The 12,141-nt window shown below is 34.4% G+C and overlaps 1 protein-coding gene across 5 annotated transcripts in view; it reads right to left on the bottom strand.

Annotated features, from left to right (window-relative positions):
• Positions 1–12,141, bottom strand: part of Pcca (propionyl-CoA carboxylase subunit alpha) — a 402,547-nt gene that overhangs the window by 247,989 nt on the left and 142,417 nt on the right. For all 5 annotated transcript variants that reach the window (XM_023560628.2, XM_023560629.2, XM_003477596.5 and 2 more), the window contains exon 9: positions 5,848–5,926. In XM_023560628.2, coding sequence (XP_023416396.1) covers positions 5,848–5,926 — 79 coding nt within the window. The remainder of the gene's footprint in view (positions 1–5,847; positions 5,927–12,141) is intronic.

The following is a 12,141-nucleotide window of genomic DNA, read 5'->3' as shown; positions in this document are numbered from 1 at the left end:
CTCTAAAATGCAACTGCATCCCACATATTCACACAGGTAATTACAACTTTAGCTTCTCTTAAGGTTGTTCAAATTAATACTTAAAAGAGAAAAGAATGATTTTTGAAAACATAAATATGGATTTAATTACTGCTTTTTATATTTTATTCCTAAATTAACAATAATTTAAATTACTTGAATTCAAATATAGTTTCAATAAAATGGATTTATTTGGCCAGTCTGTTAAAAACTCAAAATTATCTAAACTAACTGAAAACAGTCCAGTGAGCACTAATTGATTTGTCTTCTCTAATTACTGTCAACTTGTCTACTCATTGATATATTTAGAACATAAAATATAATTCCTTTACATTTTAAAGAGTTTATCTTCAGATTAAATACTTTTACTCAACATAAAACATTAAAATCAAGTTTTTCTAATCATTTTACTTATAAACAATCCATCAGGCAATATTAAAAATAAGTATTTCATGCTTGCTTTTATTCTTTAAACATATAACAGTGTAGTTAAATATTGACTAGAAGATAAATTTCAAAATGTGATTTTTAAAAATCTCCAATTTCTGTTCGCCAGAAGAACAGGGATTGGGTTTTCTTAGTCTTTGTTTATATCTTTTACATCTTTGACTTAGGGAAATGCAGTATAGATCTCAGAAGACTGCATAATTCAAAGAAGCAAGAAGCACAATGAATCACTGTTTTCAATATCATAACCAACTTTATATTAGATGAGACACTATAATGCACCAAGAGAAAACAGCACTTTATAGTTTGTAATAATAATTGAGAGCTTTCATTTTGTTTTTAAGCCAAGAAAACAACAAATAAAAAAATCGAAGTCAGGCTAGGGATGTAGTACAGCAACATAAGCACCTGCCTGGCAAGTGCAAGGTCATGAGTTTGATCCCCATACAAAAAAAAAAAAAAAAAAAGCAAAGTCACCAATACAAGTACAAATTTTGAAAGGATCACAGACATATTTTCAAACTAAAGAAAAACTACATTAACATTTAGGGGGCCATAGTTTAGTAGTAAAGCATATGTTTAGCATGTATAAGGCCATGAGTTCAATTCCCAGTGCCAAAAAAATAAGAAGAATGTCTTTGTGCTTAATTTCATATTTATTCAGGAAGTAATTACTGATCATCAAGGTACTAGGAACACAGAAATAAAACAATGCCTAAACTCTAGTGGGGATATTTAAATATGTAGACACAATTCCATTCATGCTATACATTCCATGAGAAACTGGATATGAAAAAGAAAGTCAGTGATTATTAAGAAAATATTCAAGTACATGTTCAACAACCTTCATGGTTCTCTATTATACAATGCCAAACATTCAATTAAAATCTTCCCAGTGGTTTAAAGATTTTAACACAAGGCTCAGCTGCTACTTCCCTGAAAAAGCAGAAGGGAAAAATGTTAAGAGGCAGCACCCCTAGGATAAAAGATAAAGTAATTAATGGCTGTTAAATTTTACACTGCACCAAAAAATACTAACATGATTGTGATTACATAGAAATTACATAGTTGTTTTTCCTCAAGGAGAGAGAAAGGAAGGAATGAAAGAGTTGTGGTGCAATATTTACAGTGATTATAGAAGACAAATCAGTTAGTGCTCACTGGATTGTTCTATCAACTTTTCTATGGTTTTTATTTTTCCAGAAGAATAGAGATACCAAGAAACTTGTTAAAATAAAGAGCAATCATCACTAAAATAGACTGTCATGTTTCTGTTAATGTAAATAAGGTTTCAGAGATGGTTTATTTCAAGTCGAAGACAGTAATATTTTTTAGAAAGAAATTATCCTATTTGTATAAACTATATAAATGCAGTCTGAATTAATGTGTCATTTACTTGCCAAGAAAGAGTTAAACTATATCCCAAAGGTTGGCATATAAGTAGATACAGTGACTTCTGAAAAATGCTGAGTCTAAATTAAAATTCATATATCAGCAACAGCATAGCAAGTCTCACTGTCCAGCAACTGTGAAAAGTAATCACTCCCATAAAAACAGTATGTTAGTAAGGGCTGGAAAACTGTTTGAAAAGAATTCTGAGATATCAAGAAGAGCAACAAAAATTAAGTTCTAGGCTTTCAGGGAAGCTACTGCATAATAGGCATCATGCAAAAGGGAAAAACCATGAGAAAAAAATTAAAGGTCACACTATCTATCTCATACAAAACTATTAAATTCAGCTTAATATCATAAACATTCTTTTCCATGAAGAGGCTATTTTGTTTCCAAAGATAACCATTACAGTATTTACCATTCCACATGCTGATTTAAGATCCTAGTCACACTTTCCTGAAGAAATAGGGGTCAAAATCCCCTCCCTTTGAATTCAGAAACATGTGCTCCCTGAAAAGACAGAGGAAGGGAACCTGTGTCATAAAAGTCATACAGCTCCCGCCTGGATTTGAAACAACTGACCTTGGATACATGGATCATTTTAAGTCCAAAACCACTACACTATGAGGAAGCTCAAGTCACCCACTGAGAGGGTCACTGGCTCACAGGGGTTACAAAATGAGAAAAAGAGTCTCAGAACTGAACTTTGACAGAGGAAGGTCAAACAGGATGCCTTATAAACCCACAATAGGACTAAGAATGCCTCTTCTTCCGCTTGCTTCCAACCACAAGTAATTAACCAACTCCAAACATTTCACATGGGGACCCCGTGCTTTCTCAGAAGGTACTGAGCAACACTGGGAGAGCCCCAGAGAGAGGCTAAGAGCCAGATTATTCTTCAATTTTGAAGATAAAAGCCTTAATTTTGACTTAAACTTCATTTCCCAAGACACTTTCAAGTAAAGCCAAATTGCATCAAATGTATTTAATTCTCATAAATTCAACACTAAAACCAAATAGAAAGTAAGATCACAAAATCAAACGAACTATTCATATTTCATCCTCAAACACTGTCATCACATTCTATGTCCAATCACTTAGCAAACCTTTTCTCTACTTTCAGAATTCCACTCTTTCTTATCTTCTCTACCCTAACACACTGGTGAAAACCACTATAATTACTTTTCTTGCATAGATGATTACAATAGCCACCCACAATCCTGGCCTCCTTCAGTCTATTACCAACATATTACCAACCCAGTGACCCTTGTAAAACCTAAGTTACAAAATCTTGATACCTGGCTCTTCTCAATAACACATAAATAGAAGTTCATTATAGTCTCTACTTTGTAAGTGAAGTTTTTTCTAGTTTAAAAAAAAAAGGTAAATAATACTGGAAAAATGGTTAACTTCTCCTCTCAAAACCCTCCAACAGCCCCTAATCTAAAAGTAACCCACAAGATCTACCCTCCCCATACCATTCTCTCCAACCTACCCCCTAAGCTTCCCTCCCTCCATCACCAGGCCATGTTGTTGCTCCTCAACTCCTGCATGAGGTCCTCTGTGCTTGCTGTTTCCTCTGTGTCTTTATACTCTTATCTCCTCGCTCCAGTGTCACCTTCTCAGTGAGGAAGGCCCAAGCAACCCATTTTAAGGGGACTTTTCTTCCAACACATATCATGTCCCTTCCCCTCTTATTTTTCTTACACTACTTCTCACCTTCCACAAGAACACATGATTTTCTTTGGCATTGTTCACTGTTTGGCTCCTACTGCTAAATAGAATTTCCCAGTCTTTTTTATGCCATGAATATCTTTTGCAGAATGATACAGCATATGAAACTTCTTATCAAAGTAAGGTGTAAAGTGTTATAAAATGCATGAGGATACCAAGCATGGTGTCCATTCATGCCTTCCTAGTATTTTTTTTTGGGGGGGGGGCTGGTATCAGGGATTGAACTCCCAACCTCAAGCTTGAGGCGCTTACACCACTGAGCGATATCCCTGGTCCAGTATGGTGACATCAGTCTGCAGTCCCAACTAACAGAAGGCTGAGGCAAAAAGACTGGTTGAGCCCAGGAGTTCAGCCCTGTCCTTTAAAGATCTAATAATAATAATACGTGGGCTGAGGATACAGCTTAAGGGCAAAGTGCTTACTTAGCACGAGCAAGTGAAAAGCTCTGAGTTCAATACCTAAGGACACTAATAATAATAATAATAATAATAATAATAATAATAATAATAGTAATAATAATTTAAAATGCAAAGGACTGCATAGGAAACAAGGCATGCTACAATATACATATCAAAATACTTTTATACATTTATATAAGACATGCAAGTCTTTAGTAAATAATAGGCTCCAACAGTGGGTTTTTTTAAAGGTACTATAACTAAGAGGTCTCTGCAACACCATATAGGATAAGAAAATACATGTGACTTCCTAGTGGTATAAAGTTTCAGAGACACTTCTATTACTCAGGCTTATTGCTACACTAAAGGAAACACTAAATTCCAGGTAAAGGATAGAAAACAAATATGTGCTTTTTAAAATTTGCCTATGTTCATGAATATCTTCCCAGAATTCACAGGTAAGGATCATTGAGCACATAAAATACATGAAGAAATGGATTATTTTCTGGTTTTATTGATTGCTATTTCCCCAAAACCTAATTAAATCACTGCCACTCAAATAGCAGGGTCTCAACAAGCACTGCCCAGTCCATCCAATGTATTTCTTCTTGCTGGCTGAGTGTCAAGCTGGGACAAGAGACTCTACTGTTATCTCAGTTGGTATCTAGTGCCAGTACCAGTATGGAAGGGAGGCTAGAATTACAGACCATCGCCTAAACACAAGCCCAGTCCCTTAGCCCTGATGCTACCCAAAGAAACAATGGTACTGTGAGCCAATGTTCTTGTACAGTTAAAACTGTCAGTCCAAGTCTCCAACATGCCTTTTCCATAGGTCTGAGTAAAGAATATTCTGTCTCCAGGAGATTTTCACCTTCCCCTCTCACTTTAGAACCTAATTTCTAAGGAAGGTTTGGATACTACTGTACTAGAAGATGACTTTCAGACTACCTCAGATTTTAGTTTCTATGAGATTTAAGAGGAAACTGAATGTGAAAAGAAATAAGGAAAGCAAAAGACAGCAGAATTAACTGTTTGGAAGACTAGATTAATTCCAAGTGGAAAAGAGCAAGAAAGATAACACTAAAAACAAAATTATACTTCTGTGATTGTTTTTATCCTCCATCTCTAAAAATGACACAAATCTCTCCTGCTAACAAATCTACAGATAATACAAAACAAATAGAATGTCTTAAAACTTGCTTATATTTCGCAGTTGCTAAAACAATTGTTTTCTAAGAACTATGATGTTATCAATGCACTGGAGTAAAAATTTTTTTTATTTAACAGTTACTTCTGATTTTTGAAACAAGTAAAAAAGAAGTGTTCTAAATTTATAACAAAGGACATGCACATAGGGGAGATGCAGCAATTTCAAACCCAAAAAGAAAAGAATGAATTTCACACTACAAAATTATCAAAATGATTCACTATTTCTGGACTTGCAAAGGAAAACAAATATATATTTTTGTAACATATAAATATTCAATTAAGTTATGACTGCTCTTATATATACGTGATTCAATTCTACAGACAACATTTCAAATTAAATAGTCAAATGTTAGTAATTTTTGCCTAAAAAATAGAATAATTCTAATTTTTAAAATACACTCTAAGAACAAAAAGATAACCCTTTGTAATGTTTAAGGAAACATAAAAATTTTTGAATCACCCAAGAGTCATCATTAAAATTTGCATGAGGAAACTTTCTGAATAATTTCAATTTTTCTCCCATTTAAACATTAAAAATTAGATGATCATTATAATTACCTTATGCTTTAGGTATCTGTTTACCTGTCACTTTAATAAAACTCTGGTAACTGCAATTTTCATCAAAAGTATATTTTGGACAGCTTCTCACCTGGTCTCTTCATCATCCCAAGCGATGCGCATGCCTTTCCCACCACCACCTGCTGAGGCCTTGATCATAACAGGGTAGCCTAACAGCAGGGAAGAATTAGACAGACATTCAGACTTTGATCATCTGGATGCATGAACATGACAAATGACCACATGTTCAATAACACAGAAGACAATAACTAATTTATTTAAAAGTTAATTTCTTAAGAGTCAGAAAAATAACACTGGTGTAACAATTTCATACATAATTTTCAAATGAGACTATGATTGTTTTAAAAGGTAAAAGGCTATTTATATCAATCAGTAACATTTATATCAATTTATATCAATACGGTAACATTTTCCCTAGTAATGAAATAAAAGCTAAGAGAACATAAATAAAGTAATAGTGAGTTCTAAAATTGAAACTAGATTTATTATTTACTAGCCAAAGAGAAGAAGCAACTTATATAGCACCAGGAATCAATCAATATGTCCCACCCCGGTTCCCCAAAACTGCCGTTTGCATGCACAAATTCCCTCTTTTTTTCTACACTAGTTATTACCAGGTACCAGGTAGGTATCTTCATCTAAAAATTACATGGAGTCCCTACAGCTTTTAGCAGAAAGAACTGACTTGATGGTACTGGGGGAAAATCAAGCATGACTATTATATTATGGGTTGGAGCTAAAGATCTAGGGCTCATTATTAATTAATAATAGCTAAGTTTTGCCCTACTCCTTACATTTAAAATAGTACCATAAAAATACAAACTAAGGTCCAAAACAAACACCATTTCCAGCTAATATTTATAGAAGAAAATGAAATTACAAAATTGTTCTTAATTACAAAACTGAGCATTTAGTTACTGTAAAGTTTTTAACACAAAACTGAAAACATTACATCAAGAAAGTTGTAGTTTCCTCTGTCAGAGGTTTTCTGGACACAGGATAGAAATATTCATATGTTTAAGACCATTTCTTTATGATCTTTTCTGTAAGAAAGAAGAGGTCAGTGGGCCATTAAAGGACCACCACCACCACCACCACCACCACCACCCCGCCTCCCGCCTGTGATTCTGTAATAGCACTAAACTCTAGCTATAGGATCCTTGGAAGAAAAAGGAAGAGGGGGTTAAATGTCACAGACCTTTGACCCCATACCACAAAACACCTTAACTTCAGCTTAGTTAAAATGGTACTTGCTTCCTAAATATTTTATAGTTAATGCAATTAAAATGCTTTTGGTTGTTATGTTTATGTGGGATGGCATTTTTAAAACAGTTCTAAATGCAATAAGAGGAAGAAAGATAAATTTCATATTTTTCTTAGATTAGGGCCTTATAATCCAGGAAGAGAGAGACAAAGGACCCAAATAACTCTTAACATCAGCAATTCAAAAAGCAAAGGATCATAGGAGGGTAGAAAGATAAGGGATTAGGAAAAGCACAATGCCAAAAGATATGCTTAACTGAAATTATGAAGGATAAGCAGGTTTGAACATTTTAGAAAACAAAAAAAAGAGGCAGGGAGACATGGGCTAAATATAAGAAATGACTGAAACAATTTGGGTGAAGCATAGATTACCTGTAATTGGCAGAGAATCAAAAGCATAGGCTGAGGGCAGAGCTGAGAAGATTTGGTCTGCTCTCATTCTTGACCGCGCATGAGACCCTTCCTGAGGTTTGCTATGCAGGACAGCAGCAAGAATGGATCTCTTTCAGCAATGCAGCCTCACAATGAACATCGCATAAAGGACTTAACATTTAAATCACTAAAGAACAGACTGTTTTGGAAGGGTGAAAAAATATTATCCAAAAATTCAAAACTGGAAAGATACAAAATCTTGTTTATAATAATTTAAGATCTCTTTTACAAAAAATGGATCCAATAATTTAGTCTCAGACAAATGGATCCAACTACCACCTCTCTCCAAAAATGTTATTAATTCACCACCAAAATTATTTAGCCATGTAACAAGAAATCACAAAATGTGTGATATACACAACCCATGTGTCAGTTCCCTTAGAAGAGTAGGAAATTTATACAGTTTTTAAATTCCAGTCTGAATCTCACCTTAATCATTTACTATGGACCCTGGACTATACAGAGATGTGTACATTTCAAAATAAGATGAGAAAACAGTCCTTGGCCCCCAAAGATCTAGCTGAGGAAACAAAACACAAAATAATTCCCTATTAGCAAATTATTTTGTGTGATCAGAAAATGTGAGAAGTTATCAGAACATAAAGTAACATATAATAAAGCAAACAGTCTGCCAAAAGAGAAGAGTTAATGCAGTATTAGACCAGTTAACACATATAACCAACCAGGAAGGCAAGATTCCCTACAAAACAAGAAGCCAAATATAAAAAGGTTGGAGGGGCATAGAAAAGAGGGAAAAACTGAAATTAGTGACATTAAATCTCTTTTTTTTTCTTGTTCTTACCAGAGATCAAACTCACAACTTCGCACTTGCCAGGCCAGCACCATGTTACTGAGCTACATGTCTGGACCCTCCTTTTACTTAAACTTTTGATATTGGTGGTACGATGATGGGTTCTGGGGGCTGAACTCAGGAAGCACAGAGACGCATCCCCAGTCCTTTTAATTTTCAGATGAAATCTCAAAAAACTGTCCCGGAAGGGTTCAAATTTACAATCCTCTGGCCTTGGCCTCCTTGATATAATTACAGCTGTGAGTCACTATCACTAGCTTGACACATTTGCTCTTTGTTTCTTTTTTAGCATATGTCTGCAATACAAAATGAGTATGTTCACTATGGAGTATTGATACTGGTACATATGTACATCATGTCTTGATCTTTTATACTGATGTTAATCTAATTTTTGAGCTATATTCTGAAATAATATAGAAGTATGGTTTTCTACTTAATTTCTTATGCTAAATAAGTCATTAAATTTCAGGCATCACTTACTTCTATGCTGTTAGTATGCCACAAAGAAAAAAGACCTACACAAATGAGGGGGAAAATAATATTCCATACAAATAGTGTCAGATAAACAGGTAGGCCCTCAACCCTTTCTTATTATGTCTGTGAAATGCTGGGTAAGGTAAAAGTCACAGGATTCAAGGAACTGGCCTGGAGAAATTAGAAATGATCAATAATTTGACGGTCAACAACTAGACATGTAATTTACAAATTCTATAAGGCTTTTAAAAGAAAGAAGACCTCTTGGTATGAAGAAATTGCTTCTTTAAAAAAAAAAAAAACAGATAAAGGCAACCTGCACTCCACCTGCAGCATGGAGGGAGTGTCTATTCTTCATCTTCCCTATACACACATCTCCCCTTTACACAATTAGAGAAACAAATGCTTCCCAAAAAATCTACTCTTTGCATCATAACACATGAAATCTTCTAACTCTATCACCAAACTTTCTTTTATTTGCTCAAAAATGTTTACTGAATACATATGACAGGCCAAACACTGAAATGGGTCTGCACAACACAAAGATGAACAATTCAGAAAGTTGCCTGCTTTCACAGAGCCTTCTACTAACAGCAAATGGCACAGGAACATGCAGCCACCTGATGCACATGCTATCTAATATAAAACAGTGATCACCATCATGATACAAACAGCACTAAAAGTTGTAATTGAGAATAACTAAAGAATCTTTCCTTGAAAAAGCTTGTCTGAAGAAACTGACATTTAAACCAAATCTGAGTAAAACAGAGTTGGCCCTCTGAAAAAAATCAAGAAAGGAATATTCCTGAGAAAAGGACAAGTTGGAAAGTGTTATACAGGAGTGGCCTCAGAAAATATTTCCAAAGATCACTTTGGCTGCTATGCAGTGTATGAACTGCTGAAACAAGCAGTTGAGCACAAGACCTTTGCACTGATCCAGGTGACAGACAGCAACGACCAGGATCTATTTGGTTAGAAGAAAGATGGACTTAAAGTATGTTTTACAATTTGATGCACCAATAGGTTATATGTGGAAGACAGAAAATGAAGATTCTAGAAGCCATCCCAGTTAGTCATGGATTCCAAGTCAAAAAAACACTTTTTTGACTGACAGTTAAGTTTACTTACATTAGAAACAATAAATAACTTGGCTCTTCAAACAAGTCCACCTCACACATAGTGGGGCATCACCTGATAATGTAAAAGCTAATTAAATAACATCTTAATAGTAAATAAAACCTCTTAATTCCAAGAGTAAAAACTTCTATGTAGTTTTATTGCTATTGGTGTTGTTTACCTATATTTTCTTGAACTATAATTTCATAAGATATAAATGGAGAAAGAAAATTGAAATATTTCTTGGAAATGCCCTATGTTATTTAATGATATTAACTAGAAATCTCTCATGGTTCTCAGAGAAGGTATGACTTTCAAAAGGATGGAGGGAGGTCTTCTTTTAAAAACATTTGGGAAGTCAGATAGAACAGTGCATGATTATAAGCACTGCTTCTTGGAAGGCTGAGGCAGGAGGAATGCAAACTGGAGAATAGCATGGACCACTTAGAAAAACCCTGTCTCAAAATTAAAATGACTAAGGGTGTATCAGTGGTATAGCATCCCTGAATTTGATTCCCAGTACTGAAAGAGACAGACAGACAGACACATAATTGGAAAACCGATAATGAACTGTAAGACTTTTGCTCCTTAAAGAAAAATTCAATGCAAAAAAAAAAAAAAAAAAAAAAAGATGTTTAGGGAGCAAGACAGACTTTTAGATAAGTAGAATAATGGATAAGGGGTCTAAGGAAAGATAAACACAAAAGGCTGAGGGAAAAAAATCCAAAACAAAGAGTTGAAAGGAAAGCCTCAGGTGAAGGCTATACTTTAGAGTTACAAGGAAATTAAGTATTACAACTGTAATTGTCATATTTCTTTATGCTCATTTAATGTAAATTCACTTTGGGGAGAGTATTTATTTTTGCTTTTGCATCAAGTTGGGGGAGGGGGTCATACTCACAGCAGTCAATGTCCTACTTCTAAAGAATAAAGGTTGTTTCATAAACTATTCCACAATTTGAAAACACATGACTGGGGGCTGGGGATTTAGCTCAGCAGTATAAGCACCTGCCTGGCAAGTGCAAAGTTGTGAGTTCATTCCCCAGTACAAAAAAAAAAAAAAAAAAAAAAAAAAACCCACATGATTATTTAATAACTGAAATAAGAAAAACAGATTAACAAATACATTTAAGCACACTTTTGATACTATATATTTTTGCATTCATAATAGCAAGCCAAAAAATTCCATTTATCTCATTACTGATAAAGTTACTGAAATGAGAAATATTGAATTTCCTCACACAAAACATGCCATTTTCTCTTTGCAATTAGCAAATCATCTGTAGACTGACATTTGAAATTGTGAACATCCTGTACCCAAATCAAATTTCACCCACTGGCGATAATAAACACTAGTGATTCTTGTTTTTTGAAGTTCTGTGTTGTTTGCTGTAAAATGTGTTTTTTAAAAGATGAAAACAAAGATCTTTGCCTGTCTTTATTGTGTTTTCTCCAGTGACTGAAGCAGTGCCTACAAATAACATATAATGTAAGTTACTACAGAAAGTATTAATCATTAAGAAACTTTACATCATTTATGTTTCTTGCTATAGTATACTTTACCACATGAACATACTGCTGTATTGCTCATTCTACTGTGAACATTCAGATATTATTTAGTTATATTTGTACAAAAATGCACCCACGAATCTTAGTTTACTTGATATCTAAAACCCTATGCAAATTCTGGGAATAAATGTCTAGGAATACAACTGTCAATTGGTATGTAATTCTTGTGAATCTTTTAAAGAAAAATGAAATTATTTGTTTTTCTTTATAACTACTATGATATTTACACAAAGCACCATCATCTCTTGATAGGACTTCTATAATGACCTAACAGAACTTAGATGCAGATCCCACTCAAAATTTCACTGACATGGCAGGGAAATTTTCTCATGATATCATGTCCCTCTCCTGCCTATTACTCTAATGAGTTTACATTATAGTGGGGTTGGGGGGACATAAGCTTATATGAACCCAAGTAGCCAGGCATAGTAGTGCACACTTACAATTCCAGCACTCGGGAGGCTGAGGTAGAAAAGATCAAGGCCAACCTTGGCTACATAGTAAGTTCAAGGCAACTCTACTACATGGCAAAACCGTGTCTCAAAAGAAACAAATAAATAGACAGACAGACAGAAATTCATTATGAACCCAAAAATAGGTATGAGTAGCAAGCAGAAAAGCACATACAAGATCAAAATACATGGTGTGTATAAGAAACTAACACATATTCTATTAACCCCTCTCAAAATGTTCATATTG

Source organism: Cavia porcellus, unplaced genomic scaffold, assembly GCF_034190915.1.
Source record: "Cavia porcellus strain 051 isolate PalLab524CR breed Dunkin Hartley unplaced genomic scaffold, mCavPor4.1 scaffold_4, whole genome shotgun sequence".
NCBI lineage: Eukaryota > Metazoa > Chordata > Mammalia > Rodentia > Caviidae > Cavia > Cavia porcellus.
This window is presented reverse-complemented; position numbering and strand designations above follow the sequence as displayed.